Source organism: Bombus pyrosoma, linkage group LG1 (genome assembly GCF_014825855.1).
Source record: "Bombus pyrosoma isolate SC7728 linkage group LG1, ASM1482585v1, whole genome shotgun sequence".
Classification (NCBI taxonomy): Eukaryota; Metazoa; Arthropoda; class Insecta; order Hymenoptera; family Apidae; genus Bombus; species Bombus pyrosoma.
Genome location: NC_057770.1, coordinates 10,094,502 through 10,120,424, shown reverse-complemented (window position 1 = coordinate 10,120,424; position 25,923 = coordinate 10,094,502). Strand labels below are relative to the sequence as shown.

At 33.0% G+C, this 25,923-nt stretch overlaps 2 protein-coding genes across 4 annotated transcripts; one reads left to right on the top strand and one right to left on the bottom strand.

Annotated features, from left to right (window-relative positions):
* The first annotated feature begins 584 nt into the window (after positions 1-584).
* On the top strand, positions 585-5,507 carry LOC122577655 (dynamin-binding protein-like). Its single transcript, XM_043749098.1, has 9 exons — positions 585-723; positions 812-989; positions 1,063-1,181; positions 1,284-2,711; positions 2,785-2,934; positions 3,012-3,632; positions 3,718-3,900; positions 3,980-4,585; positions 4,810-5,507. The coding sequence occupies exons 1-9, from the start codon at positions 634-636 to the stop codon at positions 4,999-5,001; spliced, it is 3,567 nt and encodes a 1,188-aa protein (XP_043605033.1). The 5' UTR covers positions 585-633; the 3' UTR covers positions 5,002-5,507.
* Positions 5,508-6,493: 986 nt separating this feature from the next.
* LOC122569101 (quinone oxidoreductase) lies at positions 6,494-25,403 on the bottom strand. Of its 3 annotated transcripts, none has more exons than XM_043729839.1 (3): positions 25,277-25,403; positions 11,417-12,142; positions 6,494-8,884 (listed from the first exon to the last, which is right to left on the bottom strand). In XM_043729839.1, exons 2-3 carry the CDS (start codon positions 12,130-12,132, stop codon positions 8,449-8,451), a joined length of 1,152 nt encoding a protein of 383 aa, XP_043585774.1. In that variant the 5' UTR covers positions 12,133-12,142; positions 25,277-25,403; the 3' UTR covers positions 6,494-8,448. The 3 variants fall into 3 exon arrangements, with proteins under 3 accessions (XP_043585774.1, XP_043585602.1, XP_043585685.1); XM_043729667.1 differs by lacking the exon at positions 25,277-25,403 and adding an exon at positions 12,952-13,356; XM_043729750.1 differs by lacking the exon at positions 25,277-25,403 and adding an exon at positions 12,952-13,352 and having other exon boundaries at positions 6,494-8,866.
* Between the last annotated feature and the right edge of the window lie 520 nt (positions 25,404-25,923).

Genomic DNA, 25,923 nt, shown 5'->3' with positions numbered 1-25,923 from the left:
GATAAAATATTCAACTTAATTTTAAAGAAAAATAACATTACATTTAAATACGGACTTTAGTTCCTTTTTGTTCAATAAGTAGGAGAGAAAACGTATAAAAATAAAGAATAAAAACTTTTATATTTTAAAGTAAAATATTTAACCTTATTTAAAATGTAACTCTTGTATCAAACTGTTCGAAAATTGAATATAATGCCGGAGTATATATCATTTTATATTAATTAATATTCACGGTCAAAATAAATATAGATTTTGGTTTTAATTATACTCGTATTTGTATACATTTGTTCTAAGTAAAAGAAATCATTGCATGCACTTTTCAATTAAAATTAACGTTCTACTTCCTTTAATACATAGTATATGTTACAAAATTATTAAATTAGCTTTTCGACGTATGATTAAAATATTTATCAACCTTATAATATCTGGAAATACTTAATTCCTACGTTTTCTTGTGATATATTCAATCGCACGAGTTAAATTTGAGGATCGACATAAATGAACAGATGTTCTTGCCACGTGACTAAAGATCTTATCACGACACACTACACTGACAAGGTGTCAATCTCTCCAGAATTGTGAATTGTGACTTTCCAAAATTAAAAGTAAGATTAAATTAAGTTTTATATAAAAATGGAACCAGGAATACTCACGAAAGTTTTATCCGACTTTTTAACGATTGTCGATGGAGAGTTAAGTTTACATAAAGGAGAACATTTCTTGGTATTTTTAAAAATATATGTGTACATAAACATTTATTTATAACCCTATTGTATATAATTACATTCTTCTTTTTGTAAAATTGAAATAGGTATATAGTGTCATAGATAAGCACTGGTGTTATGGAGAATCTCGCGGCAGAACTGGAAAATTTCCTTCAAGTCACTTACACAAAGTAGAAATTCCGTCATTCCATGATTCTGAGTGTTTGTTTGTATCAATTGCTAGCTTTCCAGGACAACAAGATGGAGATCTATGTTTTTCAGAAGGTAATTTGTGTTTGTACATATGTATATTTTTAAATAACAGAACTATTCCAATGCATATGTTTCATGAATATAGGAGAAATTATTATTGGTGTACAAGATGTTGGATCTGGATGGTACTTAGGTCAAGTAAATTCTAAAAAGGGTATTTTTCCACTAACACATGTATGGAAAATTGACACTAAGTTATTGAAGGTATATTATTTGTACAAATTAACTTTTTAATCTAATAATTAAATTGCACTTATTATATAAATAAGAAAACCATTAAAAAACACTAATTTTTATCATTTTTAGAAAACTTTGGAGAAGAAGATTACAAGAAAAAAAGCTAGAATAAAAACTAATTTAAAAGCGCAGCTTGATGAAGAACTTGATTTGGTGGAAGGTGAAATAGTCACTGTCACAGAAATTCTAGGTGATGGTTGGTGCTATGGAACAACAAACGATGGCAAAATGGGTATATTTCCAGAAGGGTTTATATCTTATATAGACGATAGCACAGATCAATTAGATATAGCATCTGTTACGGACAATAATTCTTCTACATCTATAAATTGCAATGAAAGTATATGTAAAAACGTTGAAGAAACACCTTCTGCAAGTTCCTATGTGGAAGAACCTGCACCAAATTATTATGATTTATTTCCTGAATTCAAACCAACTTCTTCAAGTGTAACAGAAGATACAAAAAATACCAATAATCTGAATACATTAGATGTAAATCCATATGCTATAACTCTATATCCATTTAGTGCTCAATTTCCAAATGAGCTTAATTTTGGAGCAGGGGAAGTGGTACATCTCATTAAACATGTAGATTCAGAATGGTTAGAAGGTACAATAGATAATCAGAAAGGTATTTTTCCTATGTCTTACGTTAACATCATAGTTGATTGTAGCGAAACAAACAATGAACAAAATTTCTGTAATCAAGAAACAAACACTATACAATATGATGAATTAGTGCCTGGAACTGAAGCAAAAGTGGATTACACTTTTAAAGCTCAAATGGATGGAGATTTGACTATTTTTGAAGCTGATACAGTTAAAGTAATTAATATGGTAAATTCAGATTGGGTTAACGTTGAAGATCACTTTGGTAAAGTTGGTTTATGTCCAAGAGGTTACTTGAGTCCATTGCCTATAGAATCATCAGATGTTAGTATTTTGGAAGATTTTGTAATAATACGACACGATGACGCAATTTCTGAAAGAACAAAGGAAGAAAAATCAAAAAGACTTTCAGAACCTCATAGACCAGCACCACCTGTACCTGCACCTGGTAGTACTCCGCTACAGAAGGGTGTAACAGAGAATAATTCAATTCCAGATAATATGAATCATCAAATCAACATTACTGATAATGATAATTTAGAAATTAAACAGAAAAGGGCAGACCAAAGACAGAATGTTATATCGGAATTAGTTCTCACCGAAAAGGAATATGTTCGCGACTTAAGGATGACATATGAAACATTTAACTTACATAATCCAAGTCAACTTGAATCTTTGGGAATAGATGTGACTACTTTATTCGGAAATCTTTTTGACGTTATTCAAGTTGCAGAAGAATTATTAGATCTGATACTAAGAGCAATGAAGGGGTGTGATGAAGAATTACAAACTATTGGTCCTTGTTTTACAAGAATGGCTGAAAAACTAAAAGGCGTCTATGTAAAGTATTGCGGAAATCATGAAGCTGCATTATTTTTATTAAAGAAGGTTATTATATTAAAATCACTTTTTTTTACCTTTTATATGTTTAAGTATTTTATAGATTACTATATGATTTCAGTATGAGAATAATGAAGAAATAATGAAAGTATTCAACAAAGGAATTGAAACATTGCGGTATCAAGTAGCTTGCTTTGATATGAGTTCTATTCTTATAAAGCCAGTACAACGAATATTAAAGTATCCCCTTATATTATATGAGTTAGTAAAGGTAAGTCATGCTAATACTTATATATGTATTGCCAGTGTATTATAAGCTTCCTTAAAATTAGGCAACTTTTTTTATAGTGTACTGATGACAACCATCCAGATAAATCTACAGTTGAGGAAGCATGGAAGACTATGACTGCTGTTGCCAGTCATATTAACGAATATAAACGTAGAAAAGACTTAGTATCAAAATATTTGGGTAATGGCAACACATTAATAAGAAAAATGGCTAAACTTAATATGCATTCTGTGGCAAAAATGTCTACCCGATTAAGTACACGATTTTCTGCTAGTTTAGGATTAACAAATGTTGCTATTGACCCAGAATTTGAAGAACTTGTGAAACAATTTAGATCTGTTGAAAAATGCGTCTTACATCTAGCTAAAGATGCTGAACAGTGCCTTACATATTTAAGCGATGAAGCTATTTCTGGAGAAATGATATCAGATTTCTTGATTCAATACTATCAAGGAACACCTAATGTTGAAGCAGTGAAACTTAGAGACATAAGGTCCACAATTTGGTCACAATTCGTACAAGAATTGAAGATATGTTTGAAAAATAGAGTTAGTGCACCAGTTAATTGTTTAGCAACCTTATTAGAGGGACCTGCCGTGTTAATAACAAAGACACATGACAAATTACTTGATTATGACGCTGCTATCTCTAAGAGTGAAAAATATAAAGAATCAAGAATTGTGAGCTTTTATTGTATTTAGTTATTTCTTTAAATAACGCGATTAAACTGTATAGACACATCACGATATTTTATTTTTTATATAGGCACAAGATGAATTATCAACAGCAAAAAGTAATTATGAAGCTTTAACACATCAACTAATGGAAGAATTGCCAATTGTGATTGATGCTGGAACAAAAGTATTAGTTGACTGTATTAGTGCTTTTGCACAAGCTAGAAAACTTTTATGTGGAAAAATTATCAAAAGATATTTGTCTCTTTGCGAGGTATTTCAAATAAAACAATCGATATGTACGATTATGTAAAGGTTAAAAATTTATAAATCATATTTATTTATATGTGTAGACCTCAACTCAATTATCACGTCCGGACATTTTGGAGTCATTTTTAGTTAATCACAGTTTATTATGGAACCAAATAACTCGTTTTGCATTTGCTGGATTAAACTCACGGATAGAAGAAACTCAATCCACATGGTGCCCACAAGGGGAAAGACAAAGAATTGCATTAAGAAAGAAATACTCTAGTGATAAATTATATGTTGTTACAGAAAATATAGCAAGCACTTCCTCTTTGGATATGGGTGCAGCACATGGAACATTAGTTGCAGTGATTAAGAAGCAAGATCCTATGGGTGATGCCACTAGATGGTTTGTAGACAACGGTGTTGCTCAAGGATTTTTACCTTCAAAAAGTTTGCAACTTCAACAAGTAACACAAGCTGAATTACCCAATGAAGTTAGTACTTCAGATAGATACAGTAATACATCTGTATCTTCTAATCTAATTTGCATGGATTCTCCTGAAAAAGAAATCAAAACTACATCCCAATCACATTTGGAAGAATTATTAGACCTTAACATTAATGAAGACACGAAGAAAGAGAATCACTATTATGGCAACATTGAACAAATTCCTAGAGTTCAACAATATCAAAATTTAAACTATGAGGTAAGTAATATTAACACATTCAAGTTCTTTCATACGCACCTTCCCCAATAATATATTATTCCAGTTTCCGTTAAATTACATTTTTATAAATTAAAATTGAAAAGATAAATGGCGTAAATCACCGGTGGGTCCAACGGTGGTCCAACGGTGGGTTACACCGATTTGAACGTGTTAAATATATTAAGGAAATTTTTTTTATTAAACTAAATTACACTATTTTCCAGTTTTATTATGCAGAATATGATTTTTCTACAAAGATACCTGGAACATTGCCTGTCGTTAAAGGACAAGCATTGAGACTCGTTAGACCTCACGATGAGAAAGGAAATGATGAATGGTGGCTCATGGAGGATCGTTACGGTAACAAAGGTTACGTACCTAAGAACTATTTACGGGATCCACCCACGGAAAAATAATAAACTCGCAAATAAAATATCAGTTCAGTATGTTCATGTATTAAATTGTCGATATTAATGTTTCATTACACATATATAGTTACATTTATTATAAAATTTTAATTAAGTCATTGAATAATGATTATATTAAATATTAGGTTTTGCTCGAGATATTATTTTTAATTTAATATTAATACATATCATTCACGTATATTTTAATTTTATAGAAAAGTATTATAACATTACTTGCTTCTAATAATAGTACTTATGCTTACATGTTTTACGCTTAAACGTACTTCCTCAGTATTTATTAATACATACATATGTGTGTGAAATATAATTGAAAGATGTATATCATAACTTTACTTATAATAATGCATTACTTCTGTGATACTATAAATCTGTGTCACTTTAAATAATCTTAAAATTTTATTGTTTTATTTACAAATATATATAACTTGTCTCTATATTATATACATTTGAAATATCTATATATTATATGTATATGTTATACACATTTTTTAATTAACTTTATAAAACATCAATACTGTTTTGCATTTTATATAAAAATATGTACATATATATTTAATATTATATATTATCTTTATTGTTCCATATTTATCAAATTATAAATATATTAATAAAATTCTTGTGTCAATTAGTCCATCTAAATAATTTATTAAACACAAATCAACAATTAATAATACACATCAGATAATATACAAATGAACAAGAAAGGCAGATTTCTCTGCTTGAGTCTCACCATCCAAATTGAGGATACTTGCAATATGTATTTTATGTTACCAAAGAAACCATTAATATGACCCATATTTTCATCAATAGTTAATAATTTGCATTTTGAAGTAGGATCAGCTGAAATTACTTTATAATATTTTCCCATATTCAAAATGAAAAGTATGGCAAATAAGGCATGTAGAAACGATTCGTTTTATAAATAATTACCGATAAATCAATGGTATCGATAGGAGGCACAGGAAGAAGAAGCGCAACAAAGTAAAAGAAACTAAAGATATAAAATAAATTGCATACTCGAGTACAAACTAAATATTGATATTATTGTATTACAGGCTGGACATATAAACGAAGAACGTGATCTCAGAAATTATTTATAAATTGATATTAAGTATCTCATTAGCTGCATCAATTAATAATAATTTTGAGCAAAGAAAAAAATAATCTGGCACATATAACGACCCGCGACAATTTATTATAATCAAGGACAATGAATTCATTGGAGAGAAGGTAATGGAGAGCAGTTTAAAAAGCAAATTGCAGTTTAATTAGTTAATAGTAAGTCCTTGAGCATAGTCGATCTTTTCGTTATAAATTGGAACCTCTGTCTAATCGATTAATCTACTTTCGACGAATCAACGATTTTAATCGATTTCAATGTCAGTCATTCGATACACACGGATAGAAACACAAGAATTCATGTAGAGGAAGACGACAAGGATCTAAACGAAGGTGTAGTATGAAATACAAACAAGTACAATTATTTTAATAAATTTGTTGTATTATCACCATAATATAATACAGTTACTGCCACAACGAACAGTCAGTAGAATAACGTGTGGTAACACGTATCCACGCCGTTAAATTATCGCCTAGGTTTACAATGAAAAATTAAAAAGAGAGAACGGAAATAAAAAGGACAAAAGTTAATTATACTTAAATAAGGAAAACAGTCTTTCAAGGTAGAGATGTAATAACTGCGATATGAGATACGATTAGTTATTTCCTTATACGCGCACAAAATGATCAACTTATCCTAAATTGCGCTATATGATAAAGGAATACTGATACCTAAGCATAATTTGCGAAAATGCCCCGAAACGTGATAACACGTTCGAAAGTAATTCTGGTGTCTCGATTACGAGACAATCGTATTTTATAAATGTTATATTATTCGTTAAATGCAAACGTTTACCAAATCTACATGTGATGGTAAAGCAATGTTTCTTTTCACGTGATGACAGTTTCGTTCGTAAAACCACCGACCGATATGATTCATTATTTGTACCTAACGAATTAGGAGGTGTTTTCCTTCCACATTTTAATTGCTCGATTATATTCCGAGTACGTGTGCGAAATGTGTTCTGAGTATGATTTATGTCATTTAAACGATGATACTTGATGCCCTGATTACAAAATCTCCCCGCATAACTTTGTCTTTTCTAATCGAATTCCTCAACGAACGATTACAGGCCGGTATTACACGTTAAAAACTTGAAATCATGACGATCATTACGATTCAATTGACATTAAATATTTAACAGTACCATTAATCATCTTTTGATACATCGGACTTATACGTGTATCCGACATATATATACCACGTAAGGTTAAAATCTACCCGAGACTTAACTTAGTTATTAGTCGACAACTCTGTTATCTCTTAAACTCTCAATGGCTGGCAAGGTATTCAGAAACGTTTCTTTAAAATTTTATCGCAGATTGTGCTTTGTTATAGTCGCAGATTATTGAAGTTCAACAAACTCGAGCGTTAAATATATTTCATATTAAAATCTTATCTTAACACATTGTTGATCGGTCACAGCTAAACTCGTGTTTTTAAGTATAAAGTAGAATTGTTCGATTTTGCATAAAATAGGCGGTGGCACGCGTTAATTTTTACATAAAATAACCGGTCAACAATGTGTTAACAGCTCGTTAGGTAATATTGGTAAAGTCTTTCGACGTTGGAAGTGAAATATATAATTACATTCTTAAGTTAACAACTTTTAAGTGAAAGCAATACCACGATATTAGCGAAAGAGCCATGGAAAATCTCGCATGCATAACGGTGTATCCAATTCAGCGATAAAACTTTCTTTGTGGTATTCCCTATGTTTGCGTGACATCATCGTTTCTCGAATACCTCTTTACTCTCTACTCTATGACAATACAATTTCACGATGATTTTCAACAAATTCCTGGAAAGCGTGATTAAACGCCTTCGAAACGAAAGATGCGAGTAAGTGTGCCCTTATCGGTACTGCACATAGCAACGATACAATATATGTAAGTATGTGAACCGATCCAAAGGTAGTCGTTATCGTATAATACATCATTGATAGATACGCAGTGATATACGGTGGATCGTCCAACTTTTCTCGTTTCGCTTCATCCAAGGATCGACCGTATTACTTTGTATATAAATTAATCGCCCAGTGATCTAACGTTTTCCATAGGACAACTATACCATTATTCTCCTTGCTCCCTGCATTTCGTGCAGAGGAGAAACATTATTCAACGACCCATGCTCTCGATTACTCTTTGAAGCTTCAGTGTCCCAAGTATCCACACTGTTCAGCCACGTTGGTCTCAATACCTAATTAACCGAAGTTGATCCGGCTACCGTCTATTCTTCAAATCTCCTCGGTCGTTTTCCGATTCGCGTTTCGTGCCGATCCGCGCAGCACAAGATATTCAATCCCAAAGAATCCTTTAATCCGCTGGATAGAAACGTAAAATCGCGCGACCTTGAATCTCAGAGTGACACAGCTTGCGGACCACGTCGAGAACTTCTTCTGCAGGATAAACGGTATGTGGTGGGGGCTCGATTTCACCGGAAGCCACCAGCTCGACCAACTCGCGAAGTTGCTCCAGAGTACCAGCCTCCACTGATTTGATACTCTGTTGCCATTCCTCCGCGCGTCTGCTGAATTTTGGTAGCAATCGATCGGCCACTTCTTTGATCACGAACACCACGCCTCCTTTGCTCAGGCACTGCATACTGCGATGAAGACTGCGCGAGGTCGTACCGAAATCGATCACCACATCCACGTGACCTTGACAGGCATCCATCGTGCGCTCGATCAGCTGTTTCTCGTACAGATCCTCGCTCCATTGTACCACGTTCACACTGTAGTGAGAAAGGAAACTGTTGGTGAATAAATCGAATGGACTTCGAGTAGGATGCAGATGGACTCGGTTATTTAGCTATCTACTCTAATTTCTTGCATCATATGTATAGGGGATCGAATGGAAATTAAAACGATGTTTCGATAAAAGGGTAGGAGGATTTAGGCGATCGAGGTATTGTTTGAACCAAATCGAATTTATTTAGATTTAATGAAAATATGTTTTATTGAATGTTTCGATAAGGGAAGTTATTCAGTTGTAAGATCGAGGTGTTGGGATAGAGTTTGAATTTTTAAATCGTTACAGGGGACTGCTTTGTCAATTCCGTTGTATGCAATTCCGTAATGCAATATTCCGTTCGTAATATCTTCGATCAATGTATATGTTATTGAATTTTGGTTTGTAATATTTTGTTAAGATAATTATTAATGGAATTCTTTTCATCGCTGTTTCTAATTCCAGAGATTTAGGTTCTATAATTTTACGAAATTTTATAAATAGTATAAGCTATCTCCTTTTTAATGGAAGACATTTTTGTACCTCTGATTTATATATATCTAGCGAGTAGACTGTGGATGTTCATGTAAATTGATGTTTTTCTGAATACGATTAAAAGAATGGAACCTAAACGAAAACTTGTTTCATTCTCTGAATGTTACAATGAGCACTATACTTTGGATATCTTGAACATTTTTTCACATATCAGGCTCACTAGTAGTATGCTACTGAGCTTTCGTGAAGTATCATCTCTCTTTTTTTATCTACAATATATAAATTACTTTATTCAAGTTTCCCAACAATCTTGCGTTTATGCACTATTTCACTGGTTGGTCTTCAATAAATTAATTTCAATACCTAAGTCATGTTCCTTATTCCTAAACGTGATACTGGATAACAAACAATACTACATATGAAACAATACTACTTCTACTAATCTAAACCAACTACTTACTGACAAGTGCTCAAACAGTTACCTTTAAATCACCGACAATCATTTCATCGAAAATGTCCTTATCGACACGATTTCACCGATACCTAGTTTGCCGACAATTTTTATTTACCCACACATCAATGTGTTAATACCTTTAATAATTAATATCATCGATATAGATTAAAATAATAACTTTAATCTATTTCCTCGTATGTCTATTTATATATAATAAGATAGCATTTTTCTGTTTCTCTTCATTGTAATTATTATTTGGGAATATTCACGTGGACATGTAACTTATGCTGATAACTAACTAAGTAGATAACTGTAAGTTATAGTGAGTTTCATCATTTTCCCTTTTTTCTTTACCATTCTATGTATGGAAATGAACGTGTAGATAAATATGTAGATGAATAGTCAATGATGACACATCACAGTAGGTATAATATAATAATTGTCGGCAAAAAAGAACGAGGGAGACATCGATCGCCAGTAATTTAAAGGTAATCGAATGCTCAAAGCTGTACATGCAAATGAAAGACGACAGAGTGCAGTGATTATCAGAAATAGGAATACATTATACATACATATAGACAACGACATGTTTTGATCTTTTTTTCAATCCTTTTTATCGGATTATATAATATTCAAATCGGACGACGTATCGCGTATATAAAAGTATACGGAAGAGATCCGAGATACGAATTTATGTAATAGCAATCACGGAAAAGATAGATGGAATCGAGCAGAACGTCGATGTATCTAAATGACTTTATCATTGGTGTCGACACGATCAATTAGCTCGAATAACAAAAACAAAACGGCTTTGCTAATCGACCAAGCATTGCCAGCTGCCTAGTTCAAAGATCAACGACGAACAATGCTCAGTTTAATACGCGTCGTTCATCTAGCAACCAATTAAAGGCGAGTCTAGCTTCAAGAGAAGGTCAATTCCTATGGTGAATCTCTAAAAAATTTATATGTGATATCACATGATTATTTGTGTTATCATGTGATATAAGTTTCTCAATAGATATACTAATGCTCAAGTGTATCCAGATATGTATTTGTTTATATTTGATAAGATGCAATTTAATTATGGAATTGTAGATAAAAAGAGAACTACTTGAGTCTTCAATGACGCATACGAATTGGATTTTCAACTGTTAGTCAACAAATACGAAACGATAGAAAATCCTTGTTTCAACTTAATGAAAATACTTAATTTTTTCGAGAATCTTTTACCTCTGATCTATTTGAATTAAAATTCATTAGTTTATCGAAAGTACTTTATCTTCAGCTTCTGCAGGCTATGAGTTTGACGAAACATTACTACCGTCACTGAGTTTCTAGAGAAACGTAATGTCCAAGATCAGATGACAGGTCAAAATGTCGAGAATTCATTGTTCAGGAGCTAACAACACCAAGAATATCATTTCCCTCGAAGGATCTCGCTTCTTCGTCGCAAAGAAAACATACTGGCAATAAGAGACGTAAATCGCAATAAAAGACGTATTTGCAATAAGAGACGTATTTACAACAAGAAACATATTTACAGTTCCTATCGTCTACCACCTAACATCAACAAGGTCGTACTATCTGACGCTCAAAACAACTCACCGTTGAAATTCCTGAGCCATAGTCAGTCCATCGTCTTTCAGCGAAGCGATCGTAATGGTAACCCTATCCTTCATGTTGCTGAAGTGATACGCCGCGATTCTCAGAGCCCAAAGTGCCAGACCGCCAGTGCCGACAATTAGGATCTTGCAAACGCTCTTCTCGCCTCTCTGTTTCAGCACCGCTTGAACGTGTTCATGAGCAGCAAAAACGGTATTCATGGCTAATAGAGCACCAGCTGGTAACATGGCCGCTACGCTGAGGCTGACGTTGTCTGGGATCTTTATAAGATACTTCAGATCGTGAACGACCAGGTATTCGACGTATCCATTTGGAATTCCCTCGTAAGGATAAAGAATCACTCGATCTCCAACCGTGTAGCCGCAGTCCTCGGGAACATTCGCTCCAAGGGACTCGATCACTCCTGCTACCTCGTATCCAGGGAACAGAGCTGCGTCACGGACTCCGTGATGAGGCAACGATGCTGGGAAATCACCCTCTAAAGAAACATCTGTCGCTAAACTGCTTCCACTGGAGACAGAGGTCAGACTGGATAGGCTTGGCGAACGACGAGGATGGTAGCAAGCACCTGCACACATCACCCGGATCCGGGCTCCGTTCGCTGGAACATCGGGAACAGGAACGTCGAAACTGAACACCCATTCGCGACCCGTCACGCTCGGGCTGTCGATGGACACCTGCCTGCATAGTTTGTTCATCTTCTTCTCCCTGCAAAGAGACACCAATGAATAGGGTGAAGCGTACTTTGAATATGAGTAAATTACGTATATTTTGTGCTGCGCTATTTATTTTACCCACTAAATGTTATTACGTGGATATTATATTTTTTCATTTCTAATTTTCGTACAACGAATATTACGCGCATTGTATGCATTTTTGCAGAATTAAAATTTTATGTATGAACATCCGCAGTCTGGATACAAAGTATCGGGAGTAAAAACGGAGTAAATTATTTTTGGGATGCTTCTGAGTGTTAAGCTTATATATACACGTATATAACGCAAGCTATGTCAACTCTGATACGTTCTTTGAATTATTTTCGATTTAATCGAAAAGGAAAGAATTCTCGTTTCAAGTTTGTACTAAAATCTTTTCTAAAACGTCGAAGATCTCGTCCATTTCACAAAAACAAAGTTGAAACACAACGATTTGAAGAGCGAAATTGTATCTGCCGTAGGAAAAGATACGATATTGTTATATTTTATAAAAGTTTACGAGCGAGAAAATAAATTTATTACGTTAATATCCATCATATTAAACGGCGAAAATTTCCAGACGAGACCAACAAATTACAAGCGACGTATCGGAAATTTTGGAGCAGCCGCAACCGCAAGCGGAAACACGCCGTTAGCCCCAGTTTCTACACGTCAGCTGTTGCCTCTTACACAAGACTTCACCAAGGTACGTATACGACTATATCATATATCAAGATAATCGAGGCAATTTCACACTTGCGCTGGCCTCAACTCTCTTTCAATAGACGTAATTCACTAAACGAGATTAAAACACATGCATACCCGTTACAAGGTGAGAAGGGCTTGTGTGTGATCGGTGCCACTGACTCCAATTCGACAGGCATTCTGTATCAGCTTCTTCTTACTTCTATTTCACAGTGCTCGATTATTATCAACAACTCCCCTCTAAATCTATTCTCGAGAAATGTCAGTCTCCTTCAAGAGGATGGAATCTCGTCAACGAATCTCGCGACTCGATTCTTCGAATTCACAATAAGATCGAACGCTCGTGGAATTATTTCACTTTCGAATATATTAAGTTGAAACTTGGTTGAAGGAAAACGAACGAATCGTAGCGAAAGAACGATTGGAAGGGAACGACTTAGAGTTACGAAGAAAATAAGAACTCTGGTAAAAACAAAGAACGTTGCTCTGTGAACGCGTAAAACGTACTAATGGAGCGCGCTCACGCTCCTTCACTTTTATACCCGGACGGGCTTTCTCGTTCAAACTGCGTTAGTCATGGTAGGCAGAAAAGGAGTCATGGTAGGGATCCGAAGAAACGGAACGTAAGCAGGTACGAGCATTCGCGTACCACGTGCAACCTCTGTTTTTCTCCTATATCGACGCCCTCACGTTCGTCCAGTGCTTCGTGATAGACGCATGAATGAGGCGGAGATAGCTCGTGTTTTTATTTCGATGACGACTGCCATCGATTTAACTCTTCGAACACGTATTTCAAGACTCCGTGCTGCAAATTCTATGATCTTCGTTGGGGTGCCCCACGTGTTGTTCGTGGAATATGTTTCCGAACAATAGAAGTACATAAAAGCAATAGAAAAGGTGTAATTACACGTTTCTTGATAATAGTTCACATATTATCGACATTACGTTTTATCGTGAATCGATCGCGATGTATTCGAAAATTATTTGGGAAAAACGCGATGAGATCATTCTTTTTCGTCGATTCACCGATTGCTATTTTATTTGCGAGTAATTGAAATATTTCAACTCCTTGTACTTATTCTACTGGGTTATTCCAGTGCAGCTAGAACGACCTTGATGATATGAGGGATCGTTTCTTGTATCTTCTTCGCCGATAACAAATAAGAAAGAAAAAAAGGCTATCGTATAAATAAATTTATGAATATATAGCCTTTTGACGATGTAACAAAATAAGAACCCAGAATGAATGCTTTTTTATAATAAAAAAATCATTTCTCTATCAGCAATATTTCTTACGTTTTTGGTATCGGATATAAGAGATACACAATTGTCGTATTTTATAAGCAAGAAGTATTAATAATTGCGTTGCAGTGTTACCTAGTGTTACAGCAACAGATATCTTTGACTAATATGAGAATTTGCATGATTACATCTAGTCTATGGAAAAAAACGTGAAATTGAAACTCAGAGGGGAAACAGTAGCCTTTGTATCTAAAGGTATGCAGGTGAGAATTTGCTTGACTATAATTATATCTTGTTAGAGGATTTGCAAAAATATTGTCTTATTCTTGACGTGTTAACAACGATGGAAATCTTCATCTGATATTGGAAATTTCTCGAATATCACATAGAAGTAAAGTATATATCGCGCGTTATTCGTCGCTAAGATAAAATAATATTTCTATAACGATCACGAAAAACCGTTTGACATCTCGTATTTTCCTATAATGAATAGATATTGAATATATGGACAACGCGATATCAATGAATATGGGAACGCAACATGTTCTGAGACAATAAAAATACTGATATACGTTATTAATTATTCAGATGTATAAAAGTTATATATAGTCGATATTTAATAAACATTATCTTATCGACAGAATGTTCTATTCCTAAAGCGCAACTTTGTTGAACGAGTAATCAATATTCTTCGAAATGTGGTTATTTCTATGCCTTTACTTGTTTCAAAGTCGATAAGCAAATGTAACGAATATCGCGCTGCACGAAGCGATCAAAGAATTATCTTTAGTAACGTAATTAATATCTTTGAAGTCTTTTTATTAAAAACAAAAAAGGGAGAAATTTCTTCCATATTTGACGTTTAGTTTAAGTATCTAAAGATACTTTCTATATCAATATCCAGATTCTATATTCAATATAGATACTTTCAATATCGAATTGGCTAATCGTTTCAAGTAGCGTAAAGGAACGATGAAAATGCAATAAATTATATATAAAAGACTATAATTAATATAGTACCATAATAAACTGATATTAAAATGGTATATTAAAAATAGATAAATTAGTGGAAATAAATCGTGGCTCTGTCTACATTAAAATTCAATTGATTTAAGAACGAAACATTAAAAACTCGAGATTTTTACAAAGCTGTTTAAAAAAGAAAGCTAAAGATTGATTTGGACTTTGAATATATTGGAATAGACTCTGAACAGGCTTATTGATTCTTTTCTCAAACGACGTAAAAGATTGTAACAATGATCGATGAACTTCGAAATTTTCCCCAACCTTTCAGCATATTTAACTACTTGGATTCTCTTAAATGTTTGATTTAACCTTCCTGATCACTAGTGTGCTCCAATGCGATAAAATAAAATAACGATGATCGATTATTAATTTGATGTATGATATGACACGTACACACGACCAGATATAGTTGTGCTTATAAAGGAAGATTGTTTTGTTTTGACTCAAATAGTATGCATATGTATGTAGCCACGTGTTTATTATTGATCAAGCGGTGACATGAATCTTATCAACTTCGCGACGACCCTCCGATGCTGTCCAATTTTCATCGTACGTCATACGAATCCGCGGGCAAATAGTCGCTGAATAATTTCAGACAAGATTCGCCTTGAGACGAAATTAATTTTCCAGATAGGCCTCTAAGAATTGTCGCCAATTGTTCCAAATACTCACGATGTGCTGTGTCGTGTTTTAAATTGCACGAATTTATTTTCGACAACAACGATACTGATAACGACCGATTTACAATATTTAAATAAAACCACGTATCATGTGTTGTACACGTGAACGTAAATGGAAATGAAAAAGAAGAGTCTTTCAGCGGTAAATGAAAAGCACACTCGATTGTGAAATATAATAAAAATAGAGATAAAATAGAAAAAGATAGGAATTGTGAGTTATGTGTAGGAGGAATCGTTTTGGCCCTCATACTAGTTTCAGACGAAATATCATAATGTCCAGCGTTCAGTTATAGTCAAGAAATTATCAAAATCTGGGTTAAACATTCGTTTACGAAAATAACTGCCCGAGTTTTCCAGTAGGAAATAAAATAGACGTTGCCTCTGAAATTCGTTTCCTCTGTTTATCAGTTTCTATAACCCATTATCAAGGAAGCGACTTATTCGATAAAGAACGAGCATCTTCTTGTAATATTTACATCGTGGTACGTTTACAATTGCTTGACTCATAACCGATCGTCAACAACAAACAAGAACTTGGGGTAAGTAGAATAAACCAAGAAAGAATAGCCCTAACGTTAGATCTTGTATTGTTTGATCCTTAACTCACTAAGAACCAAGCAGTGAAATAACATGTGGAAAATATGTAAATGCAATATTATTGTATAGTAAGAAACTTGGAAGTCTGGAAATCTGAAGATCTAAAAGGCTGAAACTTGAAAAATTTGAAGGTGAAACATTGCGTTTTAAACTATTATTTGGCCTTGTTAGAAAATACTTACATTGCAGTAAACATGATAGCAAAGATATTAAAAGGTATAAAAAAAAAAATGAATTACGGTGTTGTCAACAATCGTGATTGAAGAAGGTCATAGAAAATAAAAAAAAAAGGAGGAAACTATGATCTTCTTTATCACGATTGTTGACAATACCGTAATTACGAGAAGGTTAATTAACGAGGTCAATTAAAAGGAGTTTACCATTTTAATAGAGAGAATAACGCAACGCAGTTGCAATCTTTTTCAACGTATTGTTTGACTAAGTCAATTCGATGATAATGACGCACGATAACGTCAACGCCTACATTCTCTCCGTTACCTAATTAATTCGGTCTATTAGCATTAATACATTGTGTTTTTGCCATTATGTCTGACTGGCATCGTTATTATCGTAGGTGCGAAATTTGCAGTCACATCAAACACGCGGAAACAGACCGAGACAGACAGTTTGTCTAGATCCCGGAAATGCTTACTTCATGCTATACTGAAATAGCATGAAACATGATAAGAAGACAATGTAGGTACTTAAGAATTATTTTAGGTTTGTCCTAGAACCGTCTTTGATTGTTTCGCATAACGAACAAAGTTCTCATAGCGAATAGAAAAAGGACTCATGATAACAATACCAATGAGAGTACCATTTATTTATTCCTTACTTTACGATTCTCCAAATATTTTAAAAATAATTTTTTAAATGGTACTTTAAATTATTTTTTAGCGATCCTTTAATCGTTAACAGACTATAATAGAGAAAATGCCAGTCCACGCAAATTTTATTTTAATAGTATCATCTTGTAATAATATCGTCGCAATGTTACGTAATAACCAGTGCAAGTAATAATTTTGCCACTTTTCATCCACCATCGAATAATAACGAGAATAATTGAGAAATAATTGAACTGCATTTGTTTGACTTTGTTCTGTCAAATAAATCTTTTCCTCTTTTAAATATTTTCAAGTGATTTTTCTAAACTCATCATCTTGTAAGTAATTATTTCACTAATATTTCTAAGACGGATTTCTAAAGAAAGGAAACCTACACGAAACTAGATTGTTTTCACATAGAGCTAAGAAACAGCAGCAAAATACAATTAGCTGCAATTACGATACTAACCTTGGCTTCGAGGAGGAGCATAGTGCCTCATGCAGCTTGCATTGTGTAAGAACGTGTTTGTCATTCGCAATAAGTAAAAAGATACTGTTATTCGTGCTTTATACCATATTTTGATCGCGCATCAATCGTTTATCTTGTTGTTATCAAAAATATGATTTATTATTTTATTTTTAAGAAAACTACTTTGTCAATGCCTTCGTTATACTGAAGTCGATTATTATTGTTGACCAACCCGTTTAATCTCATACAAACAGTAGCTGTTTGAAGCTTTTTTATTACACGATATGTACTTTACAAACTGTTTATCTAATAATCTTATACAATAAAACAGCTCAACGATTCGAATGAATGGTATTAGAAAATATCTCGGTAATACGTTCGCTTGTATGTGTTTTAATAATTTTCAGATTATGCCACTCTCTATCTGATATTTGCAGTTATTAAGTTGCTACAGTATTGAGTCAACGTACATCCAAATCTTAATCACGTTAATTACGACAAGTGAACGAATGACTAACAACACTTTCATGTATTTTTTATTTCTTCAAATGACCAAATAATATTAATGATATCGCTGATATACTAGTAAAATAAACGCTTGAAATCAAAAGCCATCATAATTGATAAAGAACTAAGCTTCAAAATAAATACATTTTTCATTCGTTTTACGACCACAATATTCTATCACACAGATACTTTGTTGATACTCAGGATAGATTCGTCCGATGATACATAATATCAAATTATTATCGTTTCTTTACGACGAAAGAACATACCAGAAATAAAATATGTCACATGAGCAACTACGATCTAATATCATCACAATAACAGTCGTTCAAAGTACGTAAAATCATGCTCGTCTATGGTTCATCAGCACGATTAACGATACTTGAATTATTCCTGGAAAAGATACTGCAGAATATCCCCTGCAACAATTACATTTTAGACGTAAATACTGTGTGTTATCTCATTTAACCAGGTGTTATACCATTACTCGATCAGCTCAATAGAAGACATTGATCATCATTATTCCAAGGATTTATGTATCAAAGAAATCTAGATTGAATTGATAAGATTGTTTTGTAAGTCATTGTGATACAGATGAGTTCTTCACAACGAAAAATGGAAACTCGAACGGAAAAATGATAAAGATTATTGTAATATTCTCAAATATTTTTTTCATGGTTTCGTTTTCATTTGAACCGAGAAAAGAACGTTTAATTCTCGAGAAAAGCTATTATTGGAGGAATTCGCGTTAATGCTATCACGGATAAAATTTCAACCCAGAGTATATTTTTGTTATTTGAAAAATCAATAAAGCTAAACGAATTCGATTTTTACTATCGTTATATTTAATATTCGCTAAAAATAAAATAAAAAAGAAAGTAAAATATTATTTATAATGGTTAAAAATAACATTGCGGTGGTATTATTATGAGTGGATAATATTATAACAAAAATGGAGAGAAATGTCACCTTCTTTAAGAATATCTTCAGCATAAAATTGAAACAAGAAATTACATATAGCAATAACAAATGTTTCGTATTTTCCTCAGACGTAAATAATTTTCTAGCGATAGGAAGATACGATTTAGTGGAAAATCACTCTAAGAATGCAGAAGGATCAAATAACAATACAAACTTTTTGGAAAATTATTATCTTGTACTAAAATGACTATTAATTACACAAATACGTACACAGTCGCAATTTATGCGCTGTGAATGAACCAACAAGCAGCTGATCTCATCCTGTATTTCCAAAAGACAAAGGACTCTCGCGATGCGTTCAGTTTACTTGAAGACAAAGAAACTTCACAGTACGATTTAGCATTACGCAATAATAACAATAATATTTCAAAAATACCTATACTCCACAATTATCTAGAAATATCTCTGTTTGTTTCTATGTTCACCGCCATATCTTAGACCACTTTACTTGTCTATTTCGTAGTTCTCCTTTTCCTTTACGTATCCTTATCGTTTGAAAACATGTTTACGATGTCAGTATTTAGAGATTTTATGATTTGACAAAAATCTTCTGCTTTCAAGCGCAATCTAAAAATTTCTCACGTATATCTATCAATTAGACAGTTTCTTGTTAAAAATCGAGTGTAAGTCATTCTATCACGCAATCATCTTTATTATTGAAAACTTTATCACATGATACTGAGTGCTATGAATCATAAACTTAAAAAATCAGTATTTCACGATAAATTCCACCATTTCCAGATGAATGCATCATGCGTATTTTCTCCGAAACAACAATTTCTAGGTATTCTTTATTAGAGTAGTGTTTATTTTTTTGTAAAATTATTTTTATTTGTGCATCCAATAATTTCTCATCGCAGTTAATGTATATTTTGTGCTTTGGAACATTGTAAATATTGTTAAATGGACACAAAACAACACGCAGTTGGCTTTCTAAATTTGCACACGATATTCTTATGCCTTCGTGATACACATACATAAATCAATCGCGCGAAAAAAAAAAAAAGAAAAGAAATCGTTACACCTAACGCCTGCTACTATCAAGAGATACTTTCCTACTAAGAATCGATCGTACATTTTACCAAAGGAACAAACAAAATACTTTTTCCCAACAAAATTTCGTCACCACATTACGATATGAAAAGGTTTTCATTTCCAAGCACGAATTGAGTCACAAAATGTACGCATATAACCCAAATCCTTTAAATTTTATATCAGACGACCGTTTAGAAAATTTCCAGACTACACAACCGTGCACATTCTCGAACTTTTTTTCTTCGTGTGAATCCCACCGATGAAAAAATGGGATCATCGAATATTTCTCACTAGCTCTGCACGTGTAAGCAATGAGTTACGAGAATGTTTACAAAAATCGATCTTTAGAATGATTACAGAAATCACATGCTATCACGATTCTATTACCATGCGAAAATCTTCCACTGAAGAGAAGGAGGGCAGTACTTTTACTCGTAAGAGCGACACGAATCGACAACATATATATGGTGCCTAAATCTTGAATCTAACCTCTATTTTCAAGCAGCATCTTTGTCTTTCCAAAATTTTTAACTTCTATGTAGAAGATATCGCGTTTAAGTTAAAAGGAAAAGCTTAAATCTCGTGTCATGAGACAAACAAATAAGAGGAAATAAATAGAGAAGAATCTATGTAAATATTTACACACATATGGATTTATATTTCTTAATCGTTAATACAAAAATTCTACGTTCCGTGTGCACAGTAGTTTACCGATTACAACAGACCTCCGTTTATATTAACTCCATTTATTTGAACCAAGCTTTAGTTATTACCTGATTAAACGAATTCCGTGATGGTTAGATACATTTATCTAAACATGAATTCCTATTCCATAAATCAAAAAATCATAGTTGATGAGAAAAATCATACTGTATGTATTGTATGTACACCAATTATATAAGTTATTTGTTTCTCAACAAGTTCATATAAACAGAAATCTATCGTAATAATATTAATGAGTTGACAAATAACAAGTTTACGAGTTTACAATTTTATATTAAATAATCGGATAACTTGTAATTTACAAAATTTACTTCAATAATTTCATTTGCTTTCTCATCAAACTCAATACAAGAGAATCTAATGATTTGTTATTGTCAAAATTTCACTATTTTATAATACATATTAGTTCAATTGTGCAAGAAAGTTCTGATTGATCTCACTTTTCCAAGCCCTTTGAAAGACAAAAATGAAAACGAGGATTTTACCATGAACCGATGTACATAAATAGCGTAGTGCGCGTGGTGTGAGACTGCATCAGTGGGATACGGGGAAGGGGAACTCGGTCGATGCCGTGGAACCGTGGCACGTTGGAATCACGTGCACATCAGCAAGCATCCGCGTGCTCAGCCGAGCCACTCCGCTCGACACGCTCTCACCTTCCCGAGTACAATGCCCGTGGTGTTTCGGATCATGTTTACTCCCCCAAATAAGCGACTGCGTCCGTTAGAAAATTTTATCGGTTGCGTTCGCGAATATCCAAACTTTTACGAGTATTACGAGAATTTTTGGAAAAATTACTATGTATGTATAAGCCGCTTAATTGCAAAATTGGTTCACGCCATAAAACAAAGAATAGAGAATATTGATGAAATTATGTAAGATACTAAATTTCACTAATTTTATAAGGCACTTAACTTTAACAATTGTTAAAATGTTCCGGAAAGAAAGTTGACCACATTGACCAATGGATGACTTATATCAATATTTATGTACAATATATACTTCGGGCTTTCTTATCTTGTCAATAAACAAACAAACTTATTCAAACAAAAATATGGACACGTCAAAGGAAGATTAAAGAATTATACATCATCGGTATGAGACAAGCCATCGGTAACGCTGGTATATGTATACGTATAAGTAATATAAGATAGATATTTTTGGACGTTTTAAAAGCAGTTATGACTGATGATGTTCAAGCATGGATGGAAGGGAGAGTGTTTTGATGATAGGGCTCCGGTAATACTACTGGAGTGACGCAAAAGCCTTGTTTTTATTCTTGTTCTTTAAAGGGGTTTAAATAATATGATCGATGAGGACGTGGAATTTTTAGATTAATAATTGAAGGGTTCATATGTAAATACTTCTATTAAGATGGATGACTTTTAATTACACTATCTAATAACCTATTATCAATTTGAACCTTTATTGCACTTAATAGCCATTTAAGCCAACTGCGTTGTTTTGGTCTTAGATTTTGTTGAAGAGTTTCTTAAAAAATTATTACGTGAAAAATTCATGGGCCATAACAGGGTTAATAAAAGTACCTATTATATAATATAAAACATTCAATCATGAGAGAGTACAGCTACTAGGCCTTATTTTGTATACATATACATGATATAATTGTAGCGGAGCTAAGTTTGTTGAATATTCTTTGAGGGTCACGTTATTATAACTCGTTTCATCAGGGGTTACCTCGTTGCGTAACGCTACGCACCTGGACAATATGCGGCTCTAACTTTATAGCAGGATATCTCGAAACATTATGGAGCAGTACAAACTTTATTAAACAGAAGCTTAATTCATATACGGTATTATATACAATGACGAATAAAACCACATTTTTCTGCAAAATCTTGTATAAATATGTAAAATATAGCCTTCGAACCTATACCTTACATATGCATGTTTAAATCATAATTCATTTTTAGTAAACAGTTCAATAATAAAGTTTAATAATAAATTATAAATAGTACACTATCACTTATTTTACTGAAACGTAAAATTTCAATCATTGTAAAATTGATACATGAACTGATTATAGGATTCTTTGATTCCTTTACAAACCTAACCTAAATTGATGTAAAACTAACAATGTATACTAAAAGCGACATAAAAACTGTTATAGGAATCGAAATAGAAACTTTGATTATAATATTTATTCAAAATAAACATTCTGCATAAATCAATATCATAATAATTCTCAACTTTTCTTATATTTTACAAGAAAATCAAACAAAGTATCATGTTTATCATGCTGTTTCTAGTTCTCACAAAATTTTATAAAACAAACTATAGCTTGTACCGATACTTTTATTCATCACTGTACATATACATATAAAAATATTGATATACAAGATTTAACAAATCCATGGCTGTCGATTAAGATAGAATTAAAATTATGTGTAATTGTTGTGTCTGCTTAAAATTGAGACATCAACGCAGAGGAATGATAATTCTTGAGAAAATACGTATTTAAGAGGATTACGTATTATATACAACTGGTTTGATGCATAGGCGATGCAGCATTAGCTGATGCAGCATTAGTAACGTCCAAAACGTTAGCTCAATGCAAGGAGAAATAAATTATGCGTTTGTCCTTGCATGCGTCCTCGAAATGTGATATTATTTTGTCTCGCATGACGTCGTTTCGCTGATAATTTGAGAATATTGTTCAAAAATCTTTATGAAAGGATGTTAACTGACAAAAGAGACAAATATTTCTCGTATTAAAACAAATTGGTAGTAATGAAAATTTAATTATTTATACGAATCTATTTGGAATATTTTAATTTAGAATAGGCAAACATTTTTATGAGTTACCTTCGATTTGCTTAAGTAGTAGCTTCCGTTAAATTTTTTTGCGAAATATGATAAATATAATAGTACTGTTCCCGCATTTTAAAAGTGATATAATCTTAAATTTTTGTTATTGATTCTAGTCCTTGAAACGATGACCGTGAAACAAATTATCAGAAACATTTCAGAGATAAAAATGGTATATACTGATGTACAAACCGAAAAAGTTATCAAACAAAGGCTCAAGTCCTTTGGATTCACTAACGTTTATAAGTTGACGACCTACCTTTTTAGTACGTGTTAGAAAGTTACAACCAGACCTCAAACTTCTCTGCTCATCAAAAAAAAATTAGTGATCGTTAATAAATCAATTAAGGTAAAGGTATAGTGAATGTACGTCCTAAGAAATGATTCATATAATTTGCCTATTTATAGACTTCATTTATGACAATGCATCGTAAATATACATAATCTCTTTCTTAACTCTTGAGATTCTACTGTATATTTAAAAAAAGGAAATGAAAATTTCAATAAAATTCAGTTGCGTAGGTTATGGAAGGTGTTCTTGCATTTAATCAGCGATAATATTTTTAGCACGCCAGTGCATCTTTTATAAGCACTGAAACAAGCAGCCGATCTCCGAATTGATTACAGCGCAAGTTCTGCTTTTGTTTACACTGTCATAGGTCGATGAATGCGCCTGATTTTAAAATACCGCTATTTTGCGAATATAGCGTAGTTATTCGTGATATCACGCGTTTCGCCTGGTATCTGTGTGAAGTGGTAACATAAATACATATCGTGAACGATCAATTGATAACGTGACACGTTTCTATGTTCCAATCAGCTGTTCAGGAAGCGTCATTCAGGGGCACGGAGTTGGCACGTTGTTGTCGATATCGGTTACGTGAAAACACCTACAATATCTGACGTAGAAGTCAGTGGTCGATATTAACTTCTTTTTCTGCTAATTTAGTTTTACTTCTTCATTGGAAAGTTAATAGATTTTTTAAGCATAAAATTCAAAATTATATGTAAATTAGCGTAACTGAATAAGATATAGTAGTATAATAACAGTAATTTATGATTACTATATTACAGTATATTGTATCCTATCATATATAAAGCACTGTATCATACATTCTGATTATTAACCGCAAAAAAATTTGCTGGATGACTGATATTTTAAATTTTGCGAAATGTCAGCATATTCGAAGAATGCACTTACTATACGACCAGGTCTAAAATACAGGATATATATTTCGTCAACAGAAATTCACATACGACAGTTTTTTATCACCAACATTCATCTTTTCATTAACATTACAAGGCAAATCAACTTTTTCAATATGTAAGCACTTGTGCTCCGTATAAGTGATACACATACACTAATTATGAATAAAGAACACTCGATCATGGAATTGAAGAACTTTATATAATATCCGATGTCCTACCTAACACTTACGATCGTCCACAAGGACATTAATTTTTCCATGAACTTAGCTGCAAATCCATAAGCAATTATTATGAAAGACAAATCAAGGTTAATTCCTCACCTTACAAATTAACCGTTTGATAATGTCGTTGGTGTCAACTGCTTTCACGAAAACACGTAAAACGAACACGTAATGCTGACAGTCACACGCCAAGCCTTCGTTTTATTCTGATAGATTTACTGTGGAGGGCAGAATCGTATCCAGCGAGGGCGCTTCACGGGGAACCACCATCGCGCCGACTCCGAAAAGTCTGCAAATCCAACGTCGAACTACGACCTATGGAAGGGATGTCATCGATCGCACGTACACAAGGTCTATGGTCTCTAAGTATAGCAATCCCTTATTTTCTGTTCTTTAGAACAGGACGAATGGTACTCTTATGAGTGGAAAACTCCGAACAAGCTTCGGATCAATGGATTCATAAACCACGATTTTTATTTTTCAGAGTACATATATTGTTAGTTGTATTGGATGTATTTTATTAAATACATCCGATTCGACGTGCCTCCTGGTCCTTTTAGTTTAAGTATCACTCTATTAAACATTATGATATCCTCTCCAATAAGGTAATTATATCAGGTATATATACGCCAACCAGTGTATTTTTATATTAAGTAATGATGTTAGTTATTATATATAAAAGAATATCTTCTCGAAACGTCAAATAATACTGACAAAATTTTGAATTATTTGGTACATGCATTACA

Bases quoted from the DNA above. Each gene is read 5' to 3' on its own strand.
- LOC122577655 (XM_043749098.1), top strand. From the start codon at position 634: ATGGAACCAGGAATACTCACGAAAGTTTTATCCGACTTTTTAACGATT. The intron at 990-1,062 runs GTAATTTGTGTT...TCATGAATATAG, and splicing joins AGATCTATGTTTTTCAGAAG to GAGAAATTATTATTGGTGTA. The intron at 2,935-3,011 runs GTAAGTCATGCT...CTTTTTTTATAG, and splicing joins TATTATATGAGTTAGTAAAG to TGTACTGATGACAACCATCC.
- LOC122569101 (XM_043729667.1), bottom strand. From the start codon at position 13,013: ATGCCTGTCGAATTGGAGTCAGTGGCACCGATCACACACAAGCCCTTC. The intron at 12,143-12,951 runs GTATGCATGTGT...GTCTCTTTGCAG, and splicing joins CCCTTCTCACCTTGTAACGG to GGAGAAGAAGATGAACAAAC. The intron at 8,885-11,416 runs GTGAGTTGTTTT...ATTCACCAACAG, and splicing joins ATGGCTCAGGAATTTCAACG to TTTCCTTTCTCACTACAGTG.